The sequence below is a fragment of the Oryctolagus cuniculus genome, chromosome 1, assembly GCF_964237555.1.
Source record: "Oryctolagus cuniculus chromosome 1, mOryCun1.1, whole genome shotgun sequence".
Taxonomy (NCBI): domain Eukaryota; kingdom Metazoa; phylum Chordata; class Mammalia; order Lagomorpha; family Leporidae; genus Oryctolagus; species Oryctolagus cuniculus.
In genome coordinates, this window is record NC_091432.1 from 12861071 (window position 1) to 12883693 (window position 22623).

At 42.2% G+C, this 22623-nt stretch overlaps 1 protein-coding gene and 1 pseudogene across 2 annotated transcripts in view; one reads left to right on the forward strand and one right to left on the reverse strand.

Annotated features, from left to right (window-relative positions):
* OSBP (oxysterol binding protein) overlaps positions 1–22623 on the forward strand; it is a 42313-nt gene that overhangs the window by 1672 nt on the left and 18018 nt on the right. For both annotated transcript variants that reach the window (NM_001082233.1, XM_051826172.2), the window contains 8 exon segments: positions 2965–3173; positions 4790–5040; positions 10251–10449; positions 10684–10786; positions 11415–11469; positions 11651–11782; positions 19385–19630; positions 19899–20019. In NM_001082233.1, the coding sequence (NP_001075702.1) occupies positions 2965–3173; positions 4790–5040; positions 10251–10449; positions 10684–10786; positions 11415–11469; positions 11651–11782; positions 19385–19630; positions 19899–20019 (1316 nt within the window).
* On the reverse strand, positions 14594–14897 carry LOC108177917 (phosphatidylinositol N-acetylglucosaminyltransferase subunit Y-like; annotated as a pseudogene).

Here is a 22623-nt window from a genome sequence, read left to right on the forward strand (position 1 = left end):
CACTGTATTGGCTTTCAGAAAATTTTGAGGAGAAAGTTAAGGTGGGAATTTAAAGGTGTTGATAAGAACACAGTTTTTATCTGTGCTTTAAAGCTGTGTAAAATGCCTTAGCTTATGCTAACTGCTTAAGCAATGTTGATTGTGAGTAGTTGTATCATTTGCATCATTGTACTCATAATTTGTTTTAATTATAGCCCTTTCTAATCATTCAGATTGTCAGTTTAAGGTTCTATAATAAATCCAAAATTTTAGTTTACTGCAGTTTATCCCCCTACTCAAGTACACGTTTTTCTATTATCAGTGACCATCATTTTAATGATAATTGGTTGACTTACATTTTGACTTGCTTCATAAAGTCACTATTAATATTGATTCCCCATTTAAAAAAAATTGTGTATCAGCTGATGGCTTGAATTTATTGCCTTTTCTCAGGGAAGTTCTTATGGGATCCACTTTGTAGGCTAGTTGATTCTTCGATGAGTTTGAGTCTTGATCGGTATTCATTGTGAACATTAATAACTTAGTGGTCTCTTAAACCACTCTTAATTTCTCTCTTAGAAGAGCTAATGGTACCCATCTGACTACAGATAAAACTTCTGAAGCATTCCAAGCCACGGACTAGGAAATATGTCACAGTCTTTGCCAACCAAGATGGTTCCACTTGCAAACCAATCAAGCAGCAGGACCCAGAGTTATCAAATCTAAGGAATACCCTCAAAATCACATTGAAGTATTTCCTAACAACTACATTGGCAGCTTATTCTTCCCAGAAGTTCTTTTGGTCCCCATCTCCCTACTAGAAATATTTAGCCATGTGTCGTCCCTCTTGATTTTCATGCCTCCAAAACCTACATTCTCTTATATGCTGTTTCCAATACTGGTTCTTTTTAGCTGAGATCATGTGCTTCCTAGACCCATCCTCTGATGAACCATCCTTGTGTGCTTTGGACGCTGCTGCTTTCTGTTTACCTGTTTTATACTTTTTTACCTGCCCAGTTGCATAGATGTCCCTTTACTTCAGCCCTTACAGAGTCCCAGCTCTCCCAACAACACCATGTCAGGCCATAGTATTAGTTTTCTTGGCTAGCTTCTAGAGATTAGATTACTATTTGGGCTGGCCTTTTCAGGGAAGATCTTTCTAGCCAGAAAATGCCACCCAACACTGTAGTGCCTGAAGAACTTATCTTGCATCCTGGCAGTCATGTGTTTCCAGCTTCTGCACTAATCATTTATAACCACAGGTGTATCTTCCCCAGCCTCAGCTTGGGAAGTGTTAGGTCGAGTCTGCCTTACTCCCAGGGTTCCATGCTGTTTTTTAAACTGCTGCAGACTTTATGATTTGGAAAAGGTCTTTATTTCACAAAGATGATCCAGGCAGAAGAGATTGCTAGGCAGTGGTTTGTGAAAAGTGCCCGTAAGGAGGAATGTGATAGAAGGTCCAAGTGGCTCCCTTGGAGCAGAAAGCAAGAGTAAGCTGTCCTGTCAGCTGTAGGTCTATAATTCAGCCTGCATTATTCATAATGTAACTGAAGCTTGGGGGTGGGGAGGTAAGAATAGAAAAAACAGGGATTCATGTTACAGTGTGGCAGGTGCAGGGGATGGAAAATGGGCCAGTCCAGGGAGACCCCTGGCTATCACATACTGTTCATTTGTGCGTTTGAGGGAAAACCAGTTTGATGGGGCAAAATCAACAACAGCAAATCTGACATCCTGAGCACAATAAACAAACCTCAAGTGCACAGAATTTTAGTGTGCAATGATAGGGTATATGCTGTTTCCGGCATGCACGAATTCTGGATGTGCCAGGTGTATTTGGACACTTGGCTCCACTGAAAGGGAAATGGCTCTGCTTTCTACTGTGGCAGTTGGCAAAGGACTTTGACCTCTTTATGTTCCAAGTTAGGCAGGGAAAACTGCAGTCTCAACATGCAGGTTCCTGGGCATAGCCAGCAAGTGGTGGAAAACTTAGCAGTTTCCACTTTACATTCTGTTATGCTAGGAGCTTGTTTTTTTATTTTTTTATTTTTTTTTATTTTTCATATGAAGTGTCTAGCTTGTCACCATGCAGTGCTGTAAAGTTCAAAAGTTAGTCTATTAATAGAACTGTCAGTCAGTAGAGATTGAGAAAATTTTTACACCCAGTCTTCTGAGAGCAAATCTGCTGAATCTTTCCTAGCTATTAATAGGATGGCTTAGGAGCTCCCACCAATAGAGGTCGGTGGACCTTGGGAAAGAGCATTTTCCAGAAAGAGTTAACCACCTGGTCATTCTTTCATGAATATTCTTTCTCTCCCCTGCTGCAGAAAGGGAATTATTCTTCATATCATTCGAGCCGTAGCCAATATTTAATACTCTCAATGTTCTACTTTACCTTTTTACACTTCTGCAATTTAACTCTAAGCATGGTGTTGCATTTCTCATTTGGGCTGAGTTATAGTGATGGGGATGGTTCAGTGTATCTAATGAAGCTATTCTTAAGGAATGAGAACCTTGTATGAAATTTTGTTGCATGAGATGAGAGAACACTTGATCATTTTCTAAGTAAAAAGTAATTCTCGACTGCACAAGGGAACAAGGGAGCTCTTTGAGGTAATGGAAATATTCTACCTTTCGATTGTGCTGTTGGTTAGACAATTGTATACATTTGTCAAAACTCACTTAGTTGTATACTAAAAATTGCTGAATTAATTTGCATGTAGCTATCCTATTTTTAACAGGTTAATGATGAAAAGAACAGCAGGGCAATAAAATCTGACCCAGAAAATACATAGGTTCTGAAAGGAAATTCCTGCTGGTTGTTTCTTGAATTTTAGGGGGCCATTTGAGGGAAATGTGACCAGAACTTGCTGAATCCTTAGAATACCGTATTTTCCAAAAGACTAGTTATGAAAAAAAATGGAATATGCTGATGGATAAATCATCCATCACCTTTATGTTTAGCTTAACTTTGTTTTGCTATTACAGATCAAAGGCAGAAATGAGACATACTTGCCGTGGTACCATCAACCTAGCCACAGCCAACATCACTGTTGAAGACTCCTGCAACTTCATCATTTCCAATGGGGGTGCCCAGACCTACCATCTGAAAGCTAGCTCAGAAGTAGAGCGGCAGCGCTGGGTGACAGCCCTGGAGCTGGCCAAGGCCAAGGCTGTGAAGATGCTGGCAGAATCAGGTAAGCAGCAAAGAACACCATACCTGGGGAGCTTTCTGTTTGCCCCTTTATGCACAAATCTTTTGTCCCGCCTTGTGCTGTGTCATTTGATTATTATCTATCTCCTAGATGTCTCAAGCTTCTCCACATCATGCAGTATTTCTCCTGGAGTGGTGGTTCTCAACTGGGGCCAATTCTGTCCCCTGCCGGGGGAGCATTTGGCAAGTCTGGAGACATTTTTGGTTGTCACAAGCTGCTGGCGTCTGGAGAGTCCAGGCCAGGTTCTGCTGCTACATCCTACAGTACATACAACAGCTCTTCCCCCCTCCCCACCACATAATTATCTGGCTGAGGCTGGAAAACCACTGTCCTACTGGCATACAGTTGTGCTGATGCTTTTAATGACAATTGACTACCTTAAAATTTTGAGAAATAATCATTTTATTGCTAGATCAGCGTTAGGATTATAATAACTCACAAATTGTATCTACCCATACCTTCTCCTGACATCTTCTTACTTAACTGTTTGTTGAAACTGTTAAGTTGAAACAGTAGTTAGCCAAAAACTCTAAATGATACTTTCTATGAAAAATTTCCATTTTGCAACATTTGCTGCATTAAAAAGAACAGTCTACTTATGTTTTGATTTTTCTCAAGGAAAACAGTAGGATTTCTCCCCTGAGGTAGTGAGCTTGTTCACTTAGAACTGACCTGCTGACTTTTGTTATCTATCTTATCCTGTGTCATTTCCTATACTGCATTTAATATCTATTAAGCAGTGGAAGGAAAATTGGTCATTTTATAAATTTTTTGCTAACAGATTTTATTTCGACTGGCTTTGCTCCTTTGTCTGGCAGATAAGTCAGGTTTATCTTTACTTCTTTTGTCTTGATTTTAGTGCTGTTGTTCCTTTGCTCCTGCAAAGGAAGTGACACTTCTAAAAAAGCACTTTGCAGTTACAAAATGTTAAGTATAAAGCTGATAGAAGAAGGCACAACATAATGGTTCTCTACTTGATTTCTTAATAGAGAGCTACTTAATATAAGGCCCTGCATTGCTTTCATGGTTGTTGTAGTGTCAAGTGAGTTCATGAAGTTCCTGAACTCTCTTTCAGAAAAAAAAATTAATTAATGAGCCTTTTATTGATGTGGACTTGGTCTACAAAGAGCTAGACTATGATTCTCAATTTACTTGATACAAAGACTATTGATCACCCAACAGATGACCATGGATTCGTGATAATCACTGGCATAGACTGGAGTGGAACCCTCAAACTAGGGTTAAAAGGCTCAATAATGCATCCCTAATTTCAAGATTCATTCAGCTTTTCCATCCCTTTCTCCAGGTCAGTGTTTCTCTGATTTCACTGTGCATCAGGAATACCTGGCAGCAGGACCTTGCCTCACACTGGCTAGATTAAAAGTGTCTGGGAATGGGGCCAGAGACTTTACTCCCTTAAGAGGCACCCCAGGTGTTTTGATGCAAGCGGTCTGTGGACCAGTGTAAAGAAACCATCTGGTAATGTCAGGCCCTCAGTAAGTGAGATGGCGCAGCACAAGCAGTATCAGTTTGCTAGTTGGCAGAGTTAATAGGTTGCTGATTCTAGACTCACATAACTGACCTTTCCATCCCTAAAGATGAATCAGGAGATGAAGAGTCTGTCTCACAAACTGACAAGACTGAGCTGCAGAATACCCTCCGCACACTCTCCAGCAAAGTAGAGGACCTGAGCACGTGCAATGACTTGATAGCCAAGCATGGCACAGCCCTGCAGCGTTCCCTCAGCGAGCTGGAGTCCCTGAAGTTGCCTGCTGAGAGCAACGAAAAGATCAAACAGGTCAACGAGCGAGCCACACTCTTCAGAATAACCTCCAATGCCATGATCAATGTGAGTGCAGATGGTGTCTGTGTTGCTTTCTGATTCTTTCCCTCTTTGAAACGTAGTTCTTCCCAAGTGCTAGAAAACTGTATCTGATAAAGCCCAGGACATTAGGTACTGCTTCACTGCCCAGGGGCTTTAAGTTACATTGTTTGTTGCACTAAATAGAACAGGCTACACAGATGGAGTCACCTTCATGCTGTGCTCAGTTGGTCAGAAGGACATTGCTGCAGCCTAGGAGTGGGTTAGGCCAAAGTTCCAGACCTGCTTCTGCAACCAGCAGGCCATCTGATAGTGATAGTAATTCAGTCTCTTAACCTCTCTGGGTTGTGGTTTTACTCATCTATTTATTGTCAGTTATAATCTGTTGGAACTAAAAAATCTCCATGGGTCTTTTCACCATGGTGAAAAAGTTTGAACTATAGTCCTATTTTGCTAAAGTATTCTAACGTGTAGGATGGTAAATGGGGGCTGGCTCAAGTACTAGTGAGAATTGTAAAATACTGGTTAATCTTGTCTTTAGTCCTTGATTTCAGGTAATTCTATTGGTAAGACAAAATACTCAACTTTGGGCACCTTTCTTTTGAAAAGAAGGGACAACAATGCTGTTTACTTGTGACTTTGACTTTGGAGAGCTTTTGTTGGTTTGCCCAATATTTTAGCTGTGTGGGTACAAGGCACCAGGTAAACACAAAGCACCACTGGTGCATTGTTAGGTATGAAATGAATACATGGCTTTAATAGTGCAGTTTTTCCCATACTGGTAACTGATTCTCACCTGGCAGGTTGTTTTAGTTACCTTCCACGTAAAAATGCTCAAAGACATTTCCTAAGTGAGAGGAATATAATGTGAGAAAGGGTTTATTCTGGATAGGATTTTGTTAGTTTGTTTTGTCTAATTAAATGGGATGAAATTACCTCACCAGAGTCAGATTTTCCTTTGTATAGAGAGTGATAGATCTGCTCAGAGCTAGTTTAGTTCACATGGCTTCCTGTGACCGAAGGAAAAACCTGTTTTTTCTCATATAATTCTTTTGTTACTTAATGGGAAGTTATGATAACCTTTATTTTAATGCCATTTTCTGAAGTGTGAATACAGCTCTGATTCACAGTAGTAGAAAGAGGACAAATTATTTTCTCCAACTTGGGGGTTGCAGGGAGATTCAGTATCTTATAGGACCATTCAGCAGATCAGTCCTGATGATTGTGAAGTCATTCCTGATGTTTGGTCCATGTTCTTTTTTCCAAACTGATGTCTTTTGTAGCAACTGTGTGCTTGTTTTTTGGTTCTTTTGCGATCAGGGAAACCTCTTAAATCATAAAAGTCAATCAACAGTAAATAAATATACTTTTAAAAATGTTTATTTATTTACTTATTATACAAGAGACAGAGTTCTCCCATCCGCTGGTTTTTACTCTCCCAAGTATCTTCAGTAGCCGGGGGCTAAAGCCAGGAGCTGGGAACTCAATCTAGACCTCCCATATGGGTGGCAAGGACTCAAATACTCCAGCCATCACCTGCGGCCTCTCAGAGTGCACGTTAGCAGGAAGCAGGAATTGGTAGTGGAGCCAGGACTCTAACCTAGATAATCTGATATGAAATGTGGGTGTCCTAAATGGTGGCTTAACTGGTAGGCCAACCTGCTGTCCCAAGTATATCTTTTATTTTTATTTATTTTTTAAAAAAGATTTACTTATTCCTTTGAAAGAGTTACACAGAAAGAGAAGGAGAAGCAGAGAAGAGAGAGATAGAGAGAGAGAGAGAGAGGTCTTCCATCTGCTGGTTCACTTCCCAATTGGCCACAATGGCCGGAGCTGTGCCAATTGGAAGCCAGGAGCCAGGAGTTTCTTCCGGGTCTCCCACCTGGGTGCAGGGGCCCAAGGACTTGGGCCGCCTTCCATTGCTTTCCCAGGCCACAGCAGAGAGCTGGATCGGAAGTGGAGCAGGTGGGACTCAAACCTGTGCCCATATGCATGTAGCAGTGCAAGTGGTGGCTTTACCTGCCATGCCACAGCGCTGGCTCCCCAAGTATGTCTTTTCAATAGCCCAGCCCAAGACACAACAGTCTTCTGAGATAAAAGGTTACCTTTTATCCATGTTGGGTGTGTATCCCAGGCTAGGACAGTTGTTTTCTACTCTGATGTGCAGAAAACATTTTGCTGAATAAAATACCCCTTCATAAAACTAAAACTTTAGTTGGATTTTTCTTTTGAAAATGTGCTTATCTTTGTTCCTCAGGCGAATTCTTCCCCAAGTTCTAAGTGTGCAAGTTCTAAGTGTTCTCGTATTAACAAGAACATTCTGTTGAAAGTCAGAGTTAAGTTTTGTTTTCTTGTTCTGTTCTGCCTTGGTGAACTACTTGTGGCCTTTCCATAGCCGATTATTGCTTGAAATGCATTTTTTTCTGTGTTGTTTCCCTCATACCTTTTAGGTGATGATACAGCAAGGCATGTAATAATGCATGTCAAAAATTATCATGTTAGTGCATTTCAGTCTAAACAGGCAATTAAGTCAAAGGAGGAATATACCTCACTCAGTTCCTTGATTACTTAGGGTACCTGTATAGTTTTTCTTACTACCAAAGTGAATCTAACTAGGGGAGCAAATTTGAAACCTGTATTCATTTGCTATCTATTGACCACCTGCTGTTTATAGGCACTGTGCTAAGGGATATCCCTAAGGGTCAAGGTGTGTAGTCCCTTCCCTCAGAGATTACTATTTAGTGAGAAGACAAAGAAGGAAATGTATCATTATATAGTGCACAAAGTGCTGTGTAGAGGTGTGATGGAGCACATTGGAGGTGTTCAGCCCAGACTAGGAGGATTCGAGAAGGTAGTGCCACAGCTTCATTCAGAAAGATAATGGAGAGTCTTCTGATGAAGAAAGGGAATGTGAGCTTGAGGCCGGGAATCCAGCTATCTCTGTCACCTATCTGTATATCCTGGGGCAGCCTGCATCTTCTGTGACTTCAATTCCTTATCTGTAAACAGTGATGATGTTAATAGACCATCACAGGATTGTTGAACGTCTTTATTAGACAATTGATTTGAAGTACTCAGCAAAATGTCTGACAAAGAATTGTCTTCTGTTAAGTTTTAATTATGATCAGTGTTGTTAATGAGGAATAAGGTAGTGGTGTAGCATATGTGGGTTCCTTCCTCACCTCCAAAGCCTGGGTACTGCTGGTAATTAAGTATTAGAGCAAGAAAATAGCTAGAGATGAAACTGGAGTTAACTGAGTGCTGGCATGCAGGTTATGCTAAGTGAGTAGAGGATTAGAAGAAGATGAGATCAACTTTGGTGTATTCATAATTATAATAGCTAACACTTTATTGGATGTTTTTTATTAGCCTGATATGGTTCTAAGTGCTTAATATGTAAAGCAACAAACGTTTGAGATAGTTACTATTGTTGTTTTCTGTGTACATATTAAGAAAGATGTTCTTCTTTGTTTACAGTGTGATAGCAGGATGGAGCTGTGATTTGAACCCCAACAGTCCAACTCCAGAGTGTATACTCTGTACTGCCTCTGAGTATGGAGGATAGAAAGATGTGTGCAGGTTCCAAAAATATTTACAAATAATCATTAGGATCTGATAATTGGAGGTAGGAAAGGAAGCAAAACTAAGGAAAGGCTATCCCTTAGGTTTCTGATTTGACCAGCTGAGAGGACCCTGGAGCTGTTCTTGGGGTGGGGAATATCAAAGGGAAAAGCAGAGTCCTTCAGGGAGTGTGGTGAGTACAGTTTGAACCCACTGATTTTGAAGTTAACTTAAATAGGCAATTGGATGTTCTAAATTGAAACTCAGTGAGTGCTGGGCAGGAATTACCAATTTAGTAGCTATTAACCTATACGCAGTAGTTGAAATTCGGGGAGCCAATATTGTATTCACCTTTTGGTTCCTGTGAAACAGAACACAACTTTTAAGCTTACCTTGCCTCCTACTATGTACAAAGCAGCTAAGTTAAGAACTAGAGATCTGTATGTGAATAAGATAAATTTTGTCTTAAAGTTGCTCATAATCCATCTGGAGTGGTAGAAAATCAGTCACGAAACTGCCATGCATGTGTAAAATAGAAGTATGTGCAAAGTGGTAAGGCAAATGTAGAGAAGACATTAGCTCCTGAGGGGAGGTGTCACAAAGGAAGTAACATTTGCCGTAGGTCTTAAAAAATGAGTAACCGCATTCTCGGCAAAGTGCATATCATATACTGAAGTGAACAGGCCTGAAAGAAACCTGTCTCTAAGAAATGGTGAACAATTTGTAGCAGCTGCTTGGAGAGGAGGGTACAAGGCAAGTAGCTGCTATATAATGTGAAAGGCTCTTTATATTCATAACCAGGAATTAGTATTTGGTCCTAATATTCACAGGGAGTCCATGGAGAGATTGGTCAGAAGTTTTACTCTAGATCCTTTCTTTCATTCCTCAAGTAGGCTTCTGATTTTTAAGGTCAGTTATTGTTTTTAGTGACCAAAATAAGAAGAAAATAAGTTCCCCCCAATTGGTCTAGTTCAGAGCATTTTCTCTGTTTTCAGAGTCTGAATTTCTTAGCTTTAGGTCACTGAAGTTTATTAAAGAACTTATTGAAAACATTATCCTATGCTTTTTTCATCCTTTGTTCAGTTGGTAGAGCTCTTCTTTTGGTGCAGTTCACATACGTACGCTCACCTGGCATTTAGTCCTCACGACCAGGAAAATACAGATGACCAGACTTGCGTGTTTGGCACAACAGTTAAGCTGCCACGTTAGAGTGCCTGGCAAGTGCCAGCTGTGCTCTTGTTTCCAGGTACCTGCTAATGCACACCTTGGGAAGCAAAGGCAATGCCTTAGGCAGTTGTGTCCATGTCACCCTCTTTGGAGACCTGGATGGCATTTCTGGCTCCTGGCTTTGGCCTGGCCTCGCCCAGCCCTAGCCATTACAGGCATTTAGGGAGTGAACCTTTGGAGGGGAGCTCTCTTTTTGACTTAATCTGTCTTTGTCTTTCTCTGCCCCTCAAAATTTTAGAAAAGCTTTAAGAAACATGAGAGCCGTGTTCACTTTTTTTGGGGACTTGAGCTTAATGGCAGCTGTCCCTGATACTGTAGAATAATAGGGCAAGTCTTTTAATGTAATTTGCCAGCTAAAGTTCCCAGAGTAAGGTTACTGACTGGGCTTACAGAAACCTGAGAGGAGTCTGGCGACTTGAGGTGACACAATCAACACTTTCTCCCTACAGGCTTGCAGAGATTTCCTCGTGCTAGCTCAGACCCATAGTAAAAAATGGCAGAAGTCGCTGCAGTATGAGAGAGACCAGCGCATTCGACTGGAAGAGACCCTCGAGCAGCTGGCAAAGCAGCACAACCACCTGGAGAGGGCCTTCCGGGGAGCCACAGTTCTGCCTGCACATACCTCTGGCAGCGCAGGTTCTGGTAAAGGTAGGCGCTTGGTGGCGCTTGGGGAGACCAAGCCCTGTAGTTTCCTGCAAATGCTAGAAGAGCTCCACATTCTCAAGGACTCGCGTGTAACAACAGACTGGAGCTGCTTATCTTGGCTTCCCCACTGCTTTCTCTCTTTTATTGTATGTTGTGGTCTATATTTAAAAGAATCTGCTATCCCAGGCATTTGGTCAGTGTAACCAAAGTAAACAAATAGGGCTTTTCTTTTTATAGATCAGTGTTGCTCTGGCAAAGGGGACATGAGTGATGAGGATGATGAAAATGAATTTTTTGATGCCCCTGAGATCATCACCATGCCTGAAAATTTGGGACACAAGTAAGTTGTTATTATAATTATTTTTTAAAAGGTTTATTCTTTATTTATTTGAAAGGCAGAATTACAGAGAGAGAGGTCTTCCATCCACTGGTTCACTCCCCAAATGGCTGCAACAGCCAGAGCTTGGCCAGGCCGAAGCTAGGAGCCAGGAGCTGTTCTGGGTCTCCCATGTGGGTATAGGGACCCAAGCACTTGGGCCATCCTCCGCTTTCCCAGGTGCATTAGCAGGGAACTGGATTGGAAGTAGACCAGCCAGAAATTGAACAATTGCCCATATGGGATACCAGCACTGCAGGCAGCAGCTTAACCTGCTACGCCACAGCGCAGGCCCCAAGTAAGTTACTCTTGACTGGCAAAGAAAATGAACATACCTGGCCATCAATAGGTTAGAAACATTTTAGGAGAAGTATCATAGTGTCAGTGTTTACTGGAAAACTGTCAACTATTTTAACATAAAAAACATTCTATGTAGGTATTTAAATGCATGCCTATTCTAAGTGTCATCATTTGATCACCCATCAATAAGTTTGTACAGTGTACTTGGCATTCTGTTTTGTAAAGAAATGTCAAGGACCAAACTCTAGTTCTGATCTTTGTTCTCGTTCTCCCACTTTTCCCATCCATACAGACGTACTGGCAGCAACATCAGTGGAGCCAGCAGTGACATCAGCCTTGATGAACAGGTAATTCTTACAAGGGAGTTAACAGAGGTGAGGGAGTTGGGGTCTGAGTCCCAAGAATTTGTTTCTGAAGTGCTAAGAACAACAGAAAATACTGTTTTTTAAGCATGGGGGAAGGGAAGGTTATAAATAACAGATTTTCTGTTCTTTGTGGGTGATTGAATGGCTTTGTTTTTGTTCTCAGTACAAGCATCAGCTGGAGGAGACCAAGAAGGAAAAGAGAACCAGAATACCATACAAGCCAAACTATAGCCTGAATCTGTGGAGCATCATGAAGAACTGCATTGGGAAAGAACTCTCCAAGATCCCCATGCCGGTGAGGGTCTTGCACACCCAAACTGTTAGGCTGTCTTCTCAGCTTTAGTGGGAAGAGTGCTGATGTGACATCCCATTTGTGTAGCATCTTGTGGCATGGTCTTTATTACCCTTATAGTCATAAATTGGCTGTTAAAATTAGTTGCTTTAATTTTGGCCATGAGTCTGATATGTTCCTGGATCACCTAGAATCAGATACTTCAATAACAGTTATTTGTGAGCAAATTCCTATACTGGAGACATGCAAAAATAAAAACAGTGTGCTGTTTTCAAGATGTAGTTAATTTGAAAGAGACAGACCTAGGTGTAGATATGGTGGTACAGCAGGTTAAGCTGTCACTAGGATGCTTGCTTCCCATGCCAGAGTGCTGATTCAGGTACTGGCTCTAACACTTGCAATCCAGTGTCCTGTTAATTGTGCCTGGGAGGCAGCAAGTGATAGGCCAGGTGCTTGGGTTCCTGCTACCCTGCTGGGAGACCTGGATAGTACTCTGGCTGTTGCAGACTTCTGGGTAGTAAATTAGTGGATGGAAGATATATCTTTATTTTTCTGCCTTTCTCTCACTCTACCTTTCAAAAAAAAAAAAAGACATGAAAACAAAAAATTCAATTTTTTTATTATAGTGTTAATGTTATAGAACTACTGTACATACAAAGGTTTAGGGAACACAGAAGCAAAAGCAGCTCATTCCAGCCAGGAAGTTGAGGACCATCTCTATGGTGAAGATGGCATATAGGCTGACCTCCTTGGCTCTGATCAGGTCATCCTCCAGCGTGTCCACATTGTTGCCAGTGATCTTTTTAAAATCCCACATGTAGTCATGTCACTCTTCAGCTTAAGACCCATCAGTAGATCTTAGTTGCTTTCTTTTTTAAAAGATACATTTGAAAGGTAGAGTTACAGAGAGAGAGGGGTAGACCGAGAGAGATCTTCCATCCACTGGTTCACTCCCCAAATGGCTGCAACAACCAGGACTGGGCCAGGGTGAAGCCAGGAGCCAGGAGCTGCATGCGGGTCTCCCATGTGTGTGCAGGGCCCCAAGCATTTGGGCCATTCTCCGCTGCTTTCCCAGGCTCATCAGCAGGGAGCTGGATCAGAAGTGAAGTAGCCAAGACTCAACTCTGTGCCCATATGGAATGCCGGCAGTGTTGGCATGCAGTGGCTCAGCCCCACTATACCACAATACCAGCCCCTAATCTTCGTTGCTTTGAGTGTAGTCCAGATACTTTAGGGAACCCACTTGGTATTTCTTCCCAATGGGCAAGGCTCTGCCTTACACATCTGGGGTTCTAGTCATTAGGATTACCTTCAGGTTCTCAAAAGTATCTTGTGTTTTCTCTCAGGACTTTGCACACAGTCTTCTTTCTGCCTGGACTTTCATCAATTCACTGCCAACTCAAGCCACTTTTCTTTTGCTGTTCCTAGTACCCTTTTCTTTGGAATTCAGCTATCGTGTTGTTTCTTGAAGCACACCTTCTCCAGCACCTCCAGTAAGCATGAGATGTCTGTCTCCTGTGCTCTTACATCTGGGCAGTGCTTGTTCATTTCACAAGCATTGACTGAGTACCTACTATTTGCCTGGTGTTGAGCCAATATGTATTAGGTATAGGTTCAATCTGAAGAAACAAATCCAGAATGTATTGCTTTAAACCAGGGTTTTAGCTCCCTGCTGGTATGCCTGGGAAACCAGCAGAAGATGGCCCAAGTTCTTGGACCCTGTCCCCTAAATGTGAGATCCAGAGTTCCAGGCTCCTGGCTTCAGTCTGGCCCAGCCTGGGCTATTGCAGCCATTTGGTAGTGAACCAGCTGATTGCAGATTTCTCTCTCTTTCTGTGTGTATGTGTGCATGCGCGTATGAGGGCGTGCATATGTATGCGTATGTCTCCTCCCTCTCTCTTTAACTCTGCCTTTCAAATAAATAAATACATCTTTTAAAAACAATAAAATAAAGCAGAGATCTGCAAACTAAGGTCTTCAGGTCAAATCTTGATGCCATTTCTTCGGCCTGCAAGCTAGGAATGGTTCTTATAAGTGGTTGAAAAAAAATCAAAAGTTTGTGACATTAACATTCATAAAGTTTGGTTGGAACACAGTGTCCTCATCCACTCACGTCTTGTCGTGGCTCCTTTCCTTCTGCAGCAACAGCACTAAATAGTTATGACAGACTACATGGCCCTCCCAGCCTGTTTACTATCTCACCCTTTACAGAAAAAGCTGCAACTTCTGCCTTAAATAAATATTGGCTTAACTCATTCTTACTAAAATCCAGGGTAGGTGGTCCTGTACTGGCACTGTACTCCATAGTGTCAGGACCAGACTTCTTTCTTTCATTTTTTTTTTTATGGGAAAGTATCATTTTATTAGTAATAATATAAGAATTTGATACCAAAGAAATGAAGGTGATTTTACAAGCTCAGAATTTTTGTTAAGTACATGAAATTTCCATTTTATTGTACAGTTTTATGCTTACACTAGTTTAAATGCATTCTCTATAACTATATCAACTTAGGTCCTATGGGATTATTTCGGTCATCCCCACCATGTGACTTTACCAACAAGATTGAAGCTAAACAAACAAAATTAGAAACAGCAAACTTTTCGATGAATGTGATAAGAAATGGTCATCAGATGATGACTAGGGGTGTTAACCTCCAACAAGATACTTTGTTACAAGGATCCTTCTAACACAGCCATTATGTCAGAAGCTTCAAAGCACGGGGGCTGTCAGAATTATAGTACAATAAAAGAAGTTTCTCTAGCTTAAATCTCTTGTAGGCCCAATCCTGAGAAGTGAGGCAAAGCATCTTTCCTACAAATGAAGTGTGTCTCCAGCATCCACCTGATTGAACTTTCAGAGATGGATGCCCAAGACATATCATAAATCTGTGTACCACCGTGGCTCTGGGTGCCTTAGTTATGGCTAAAGAGTTTAATACCCATACACATCTGAAGGCGGAAGAACACATATAGTAATCAGCAGGAGCTGACTGTAGAAGCAGAGGCTGGTGCTGCTGGTGTAGCCCTGTGGGAAGTTCTCTTCCACAGAGGCCAAGTAGAAAAGTCCTAGAGAAATCAGTGGAATAAGGATGGTCAGAGTAGGAAGAGACAGAAACATTCTCTTCTCCCACTACTACCTGCCACCGTGTTTTAAAAGGGCTATGGTATTAAGAACATTTAGTTGTTGTGGTTTTTAAAAATTATGATCTAGTGCTGCTCTGTTTCTTCCTGCTTCTTTTGATTGGTCATCCTTGCTGCCTGTGGTATCATATTAGGGATCCCATCAATGATTGGACAGGCTATTCCCAACTCTTCATTAATCAATTCATTTGTTGATGCTTCATATCTGAGCAACTTCTTGGACAGGGAGCACACCAGGAACTGCAGCGGCACTGGGTGGAAGGCACTGGGCAGCGGCCCCGCCCTCTCGTTCAGATCTGCCAAGGGTCTCGACCTGGTGTACCCGCAGCACTGAGGCCAGCCTGCCGTTTGCTCCACTAAGCATGGTTCGGCTCTGGCTTCTTTCTGTCCTGTTGCACTGCTGTTTCACCTGAGTTCCTAAGTCTGAGTGGTAGCTCCACCTGAAACCATCAGAATCTCGTTCCAGACATCTAGAAGATGGATAAAGAGGATGAGCAGGCTCAGCCTTTTCAGTGTTTCTTGGAAACTGTATAAACTGTTTTCACTTAAATCTCTGTCAGCAGAACCTAGTTGTATGGCCCCAGCTAGCAGGAAAAGAGGCTGAAAACGAGGACTTCTATTCTGGATACCATGACCTAGTCAAAAATTGGCAGTTCTACCAGTTGTAAATGAAGGGAAGGATGGATTGGGGGCAGGGGTGGCCGCCTGCAAGTTCTGTCCACAGTCAGGTGTTTGGCATACAGAAATACAGAAACCATTCTCTGTCTGATTGGGACTTACGGGACAACGTGGTTGCTGCCTCTTCAGTGATGGTTTTCCTGACAGGCAGGAGCTATGTCTAATTGATCTTTTACTATTTGATCCTTAGCACAGTGCCTGGTATATGTAGACCATACAGCAAATGTTGAATTAATTAATTAATTGGGTCTTAGAAAACAAGCTTATATGTAAGTATGTAGAATTTTTTGTTGGAAAAATGTTGGCTTCCAGCCAAGAGAAAGACATCAGTAAATATACTGGAGAAACACAAAATTGTCTTATTGGGGACCTGAAAAGAATCTCTACTTGCCGAGGGCTTCAGGCAGCCAAGGCAGATCATTGCAATCTCATAAATGTGGTTCCTGTTCAGAAATAGCTTCTGGGTCTAGGTGACCTCCCTGTCCTCCTTTACTGTTTGTTTCTTGTTGACATTGCCCTTAGGAATGTGCAATCCTGTACCTGTTTGCCTGCAACTCATGTCCTCACGCTTACCCTGTACTGTACTGTGTCACAGAGAAGCTGATCTCTCTAGGCTATATTTTTCAGGCTTCTGTGTGTGCTGCAGTCTGGCTGGGCTCCACCAATACAAGATAACAGGAGGAGATTGCAGCCAGGAGGAAGGATGTTTCTCCCGCTCTGTGCCCTTTGAGACAGTGCTCTGGCAGCAGCTGTGTGGCTCTGGTTTTTGCTGGACAGGCCTTCCCTACAGCCTACTAGAGATTTTACCTCCCTGCCAGATCCCCCTCGCCTCTGGGCTGCAATAATACCAACTGTTGTTCTTTATTGTTTCTCTAGACTACCAGTGGTTATGGCTTCCTGCTGTTGCTAATCTCTGGGTTATCTTTTTTGGCTGCCTAATTCTCCATCAGCAGTATAATGAATTCCCTGCTTCCTTCCACTTTAAATACTCAGATTCATTTGTTTCCCTGTTTGCCCTCTGAATGACAAAATGACCATTATAAAAAGCTTGGCACTTTTAGAGATACTGTGGTTTCTGGAACAGCTGTGGGACCAGGGCTGTGTGTGTGTGTGTGTGTGTGTGTGTGTGTGTGTGTTTGTAAAGCAGCCATAGCTTAAGGATTCTGTGCTCCTAGTCCCAGGCAGAGTTAATATGTATAGTATCCTCCCATGGACTATACCACTGATCCCTGTTTCCCTGAAATTGTGTGGCAAAGATGCTTCATACTGCCTGAAATTCTGCAACTGAGAAAGTTTGTTAACACAGTTAATAAGCACCTTCTTTTAAAAATGCCCTTCATGATTAGATTTTACCAGCTTTGCAATCCTACACTGTGCACTTGTCTTATACTGCTTGTCTCTATAGAGAAGATAGTTTAGCATGTAGAACTCTGTTTGGTGGATCCTACTTCCAAAAAGCTAAGCATTCTAGTGTTGGTCCTCTGTTCATGGGAAAATGTACACAGAAAAACATTTGACATATTTCTCAAAAGAAAAAAGCAGATTCTGGTGTATTTTTTTAAAGTATATAAAAATGGGCCACAAACATGAAAAATGAGTAGTGGTTTATTAATAGTGGTTATTGATATCATTTTGAGTACTCTTTTTCACTATACTTTACCGTCAGTTTTTTATAGAGAAAATTTCAAGCTATTAATTTCATAATTGACAGCAGACAGTTCAGCATTTCTTTCTTTCTTTTTTTTTTTTTTTTTTAATTTTTTGACAGAGTGGACAGTGAGAGAGAGAGACAGAGAGAAAGGTCTTCCTTTGCTGTTGGTTCACCCTCCAATGGCCGCCATGGTGATCAGCACCACGCTGATCCAATGGCAGGAGCCAGGTGCTTCTCCTGGTCTCCCATGGGGTGCAAGGCCCAAGCACTTGGGCCATCCTCCACTGCACTCCCTGGCCACAGCAGAGAGCTGGCCTGGAAGAGGGGCAACCGGGACAGAATCCGGCGTCCCGACCGAGACTAGAACCCGATGTGCCGGCGCCACAAGACAGAGGATTAGCCTAGTGAGCCGTGGTGCCGGCCCAGCATTTCTTAATTGACAGCAGACAGTAAACATTAGGATAGTAAATGGCTCAGAGATTGGTGGGTAGCAGGTTAGACAAAAATACAGAAAGAGAGGTGGGATATAAGAAAAGTCTTGTGTGTGTGTTTGTTTTTTTTTTTTTTTTTTTTACAGGCAGAGTGGACAGTGAGAGAGAGAGACAGGTCTTCCTTTGCCGTTGGTTCACCCTCCAATGGCCGCCGCTGCAGCCGGCGCACCGCGCTGATCCGATGGCAGGAGCCAGGATCCAGGTGCTTTTTCCTGGTCTCCCATGGGGTGCAGGGCCCAAGCACCTGGGCCATCCTCCACTGCACTCCCTGGCCATAGCAGAGAGCTGGCCTGGAAGAGGGGCAACCGGGACAGAATCCGGCGCCCCGACCGGGACTAGAACCCCGTGTGCCGGCGCCGCAAGGTGGAGGATTAGCCTATTGAGCCATGGCGCCGACCTGAAAAGTCTTGTTTTTTTAAACTAAAATAATTGCTTAAGGCCACTACCATTCTATAACAAGACTTTTCTTTTCCTTCCATCCTCTGTTTTCTGTACTTAGAACTCAGGCTAGTAACACGCAGGCTCATTCAGCTGTATTATTGATCACATAAACTTTATGGGCTAACTTGGGAAATCTAGCAAATTTTGAAGTAGTAAAGTATTTAAAATCTCATTTAATTTAGAATCTTAACTTCTGAGGGTAAGCAGTGTAAACAATATCTCTTTTGTTCGCTTCTTCACACCCAGTCAGTAACATCGGGTTTGACACACAGGTGGCCTCAGTAAATATTTGTGGAATGAATAAGACTTGGCAATTGTCTAGTTCAGAGTGGAAGCTAACTTTTGTAATATATTCTTCACTAATCAGGACATATCTATACTTATAAATTTTTTTAAAGATTTGTTTATTTATTTGAAAGGCAGAGTAACAACGAGAGAGAGAGAGAGAGAGAGGCAGAGAGGGAGAGAGAGAGAGGTTTGCTTAATCCGCTGGTTTGCTCCCCAAATGGCCGGAATGGCTGGAGCTGGGCAGATCTGAAGCTAGAAGCCTGGAGCTTCTTCCAGGTTTCCCATGTGGGTAAAGGAGCCCAAATGCTTGAGCCATCTTCCACTGCTTTCCCAGGCACATTAGCAGGGAGCTGGATTGGAAATGGAGCAGCCAGGACTTGAACTGGTGCCCTTATAGGATGCCAGCACTGCAGGCTGCGGCTTAACCTGCTGTACCACAGCGCCGGACAGCGCCGGCGTCTGTACTTATAATTTGCTATCAGTTCTTCCCTCTCCCAAGGATTTGTAAATACTTAACTTCCTTTCTAGGTATACTTGTGCTAGAATGCATTACATTTCTTTTAAAAAAATATTCATTCATTTAATGCCTATTCAATGATGGAGTCTCCTCTGGGTTAGGCACTGATGGCTCTTAGGTGTGTGGTGCTAAACAGAAGAGGAACGATTCTCATATCAAAGAGCTTATAGTTGGTGAAACAAATGAAAATGGTGCTTTCTATCACTCACATGAACAGTTGACTATGAAGAATGAGTTGCTTGCAAGTTAGAGAACTGCTCTCTGAGCTAAGGCCTCTTTTCCTAGTGATTTCCATTTTCACCTCAACATTTCGGTATCTGTTTTTCTACTTGGAGGAACTGAAACCATTTCATATTAACCATGTGAGGAGTGTTTTTATACCTCTCTTTTCCTTACAGGTGAATTTCAATGAGCCCTTGTCCATGCTTCAGCGCCTTACTGAAGATCTGGAATACCATGAGCTGTTAGACCGAGCTGCAAAATGTGAGAATTCTCTAGAACAGCTCTGTTATGTTGCAGCTTTCACCGTGTCCTCCTACTCCACTACTGTCTTCCGAACCAGCAAGCCATTCAACCCACTCCTTGGGGAGACCTTCGAGCTGGACCGATTAGAGGAGAATGGGTACCGATCCCTCTGTGAGCAGGTAAAGGAGTCTCAGGACCTTAACACCTTTCCTTTGTAAAGCAAAGGATGGCCTTTTGATTGCTCTCTCTGGGTGTTATGTCTGCAGAAATTCTTGTTCATGTCATCCCAGCCCTCTTGTTTCCTTCAGCACTACAACACTGGAGACCTTGGTATTCGCCTACTGTTGCGGGTGTGAAAATGTCAAGTGTGACTTTTGACTATTTATCACTATCTAATAAGCAGTATCTTTTCCTTCTGCGTTTTAATTTGAACTTGATTTCTTCAAGGTGAGTCATCATCCCCCTGCTGCTGCACACCATGCTGAGTCCAAAAATGGCTGGACATTGCGTCAGGAAATCAAAATCACCAGCAAGTTTCGAGGCAAATACCTCTCCATTATGCCCCTCGGTAAGGCTGCCATCTTTGCAAGAATTGGTGTGCCAGGACTGAAAGTTTTCTGGCATGATGGAGGAAGTAATGGTTCAAGAATCAGGGGACTGGAGGTCTGATAGGGGAATAGAACCTCACTAGCTGATTTGGCCGAGTCGTTTAACGTCTCAGCTATCGAATGAGTGATGAGGCCAGAGATTTTTAAGAACCTATCCAGTCAGAAATTCTTTGATTTTTTTTTTTTTTTAAGATTTACTTATTTTATCTGAAAGGCAGAATTACAGAGAAGCAAAGGCAGACAGAGAGAGGGAGACGTCTTCCATCCTCAGGTTCACTTCCCAAATGACTGAAACGGCCAGAGCTGAGCTGATCCAAAGCCAGGAGCTGGTGCAGAGGCCCAAGGACTTGAGCCATCTTCTACTGCTCTCCCAGACCATAGTAGAGAGCTGGATTACAAATGAAGCAGCTGGGACACAAACTGGCACCCATACGGGATGCTGGCAATGCAGGCGGTGGCTTTACCCCCTACTCCACAGCTTTGGTCCCTTAGCTTTAAACACTAGTTTGGTGGCTGGTGTTGTGGCACAGTGCGTTGAGCCACTGCCTACAATGCCGGCATTCCTATATAAGCACCAGTTTGACTTCTGACTTCCCTACTTCTGATCCTGCTCCCTGCTAATGTGTCTGGAAAGACACTGGAAGATGGCCCAAGTACTTGGACCCCTGCCACCCATGTAGGAGACCAGAATGGAATTCCCCGCTCCTCTCTCCATAACTCTGCCTTTCAAATAAATAAATAAATCTTAACAAACAAAACACACACTAGTTTAGAACACAAATTCTAGCATGCAGGGGTTTGTGTGTGTGTGTGTGTGTGTGTTTTTGAAGCATTTTTATTTTTAAATTTTTTTTTCATAATTACAGCTTTAGGAACATAGTGATTCTTCTATCATACCCTCTTTGCAACCCATATTCCCACCCTCCTTCCTCTTCCCTCTCCTATTCCCATTTTTATTTTTTACTGAGATCCATTTCTAATTAACTTTCAATACATATGATTAACTCTGTACTAAGTAGAGTTCAACAAATTGTGTGGAAAAAAAAAATGTTCCTCAACAGTGGAGATAAGGGCTGTTCCAAGTCATTGCACCTCAAAGTGTTAATTTCATTTCTATAGATTACCTTATAGGTGTTATCACAGATCAGGGAAAACATATGGTATTTGTCCTTTTGGGACTGGCTTCGTTCACTAAGTATGATGTTTTCCAGTTTCATCCATTTTGTTGCAAATAACAGGATTTCTTTTTTATTTTAACCTCTGTGTAGTATTCCATGGTGTACATATCCCATAATTTTCTTTATCCAGTCTTCAATTGATGGACATTGGGTTGATTCCATATCTTAGCTATTGTGAATTAGATGCAGTAAACATGGTGGTACAGATAACTCTTTCATATGCTGATTTCATTCCCTTGGGTAAATTCCCAGGAGTGGGATGGCTGGGTCATATGGTAGGTCTATATTCAGATATACTCAAATTTCTGAGATATCGCTATACTGTTTTTTTTTTTTTTTTTTTAAGAAGAAAGGTTTATTGTCAGATTGGGGAAGCCTGACAGGCCAAGGGGAGAGAGCAAGAGGGTAAGAGAGAGGAGGAGAGCTTAAGAGAGAGCTGTACTGTCTTCCACAGAGGCTGTACCAGTTTACATTCTCACCAACAGCGGATTAGGGTACCTTTTTGCCCACATCCTCACCAACATTTGTTGTTTGTTGATTTCTGTATGTAAGCCATCTGACAGGGGTAAAGTGAAACCTCATTGTGATTCTGATTTGCATTTCCCCAATGGCTAGTCAACCTGAGCATTTTTTCATGTGTCTTTTGGCCATTTGGATTTTGCCCATTTCTTAACTGGGTTGTTTGTTTTGTTTTTGAGTTTCTTGATCTCTTTATAGATTCTAGTTATTAATCCTTTATTGGTTGTATAGTTCGCAAATAATTTCTCTCATTCTGTCAGTTGCCTCTTCACTTTGCGGAGTGGTTATTTTTGTATGTTTGTTTTTTTCAGTGCAGAAGCTTCTCAATTTGATGTAATCTCATTTGTCAATTTTGGCTTTGATTGCCTGTGCCTCTGGGATCTTTTCCAAGAAGTCTTTGCTTATGCCAGTGTCTTGCAGGGTTTCCCTAATATTCTCTACTAATTCAATGGTATCGGCTCACAGATTTAGGTCTTTAATCCATTTTGAAGGTAGCGGTCTTGCTTCATACTTCTGCATGTGGAGATCCAGTTTTCCCAGCACCATTTGTTGAAGAGATGTCCTTGCTCCAGGAATTGATTTTAGCTCCTTTGTCAAGGATAACTTGATTGTGGATGTGTGGGTTGATTTCAGGTGTTTCTATTCTTTTTTTTCTTAAAGATTTATATATTTATGTGAAAGTTAGAGTTACACAGAGAAAAGAGAGGCAGAGGGAGAGGTCTTCTATCCGCTGGTTCACTCCCCAGTTGGCTGAAGTGGCCAGAACTGCGCTGATCCAAAGCCAGGAACTTCCTCTGGATCTTCCCACATGGTGGTACTGCATTCCCAGGCCATAGCAGAGAGCTGGATTGGAAGTGGAGCAGCCGG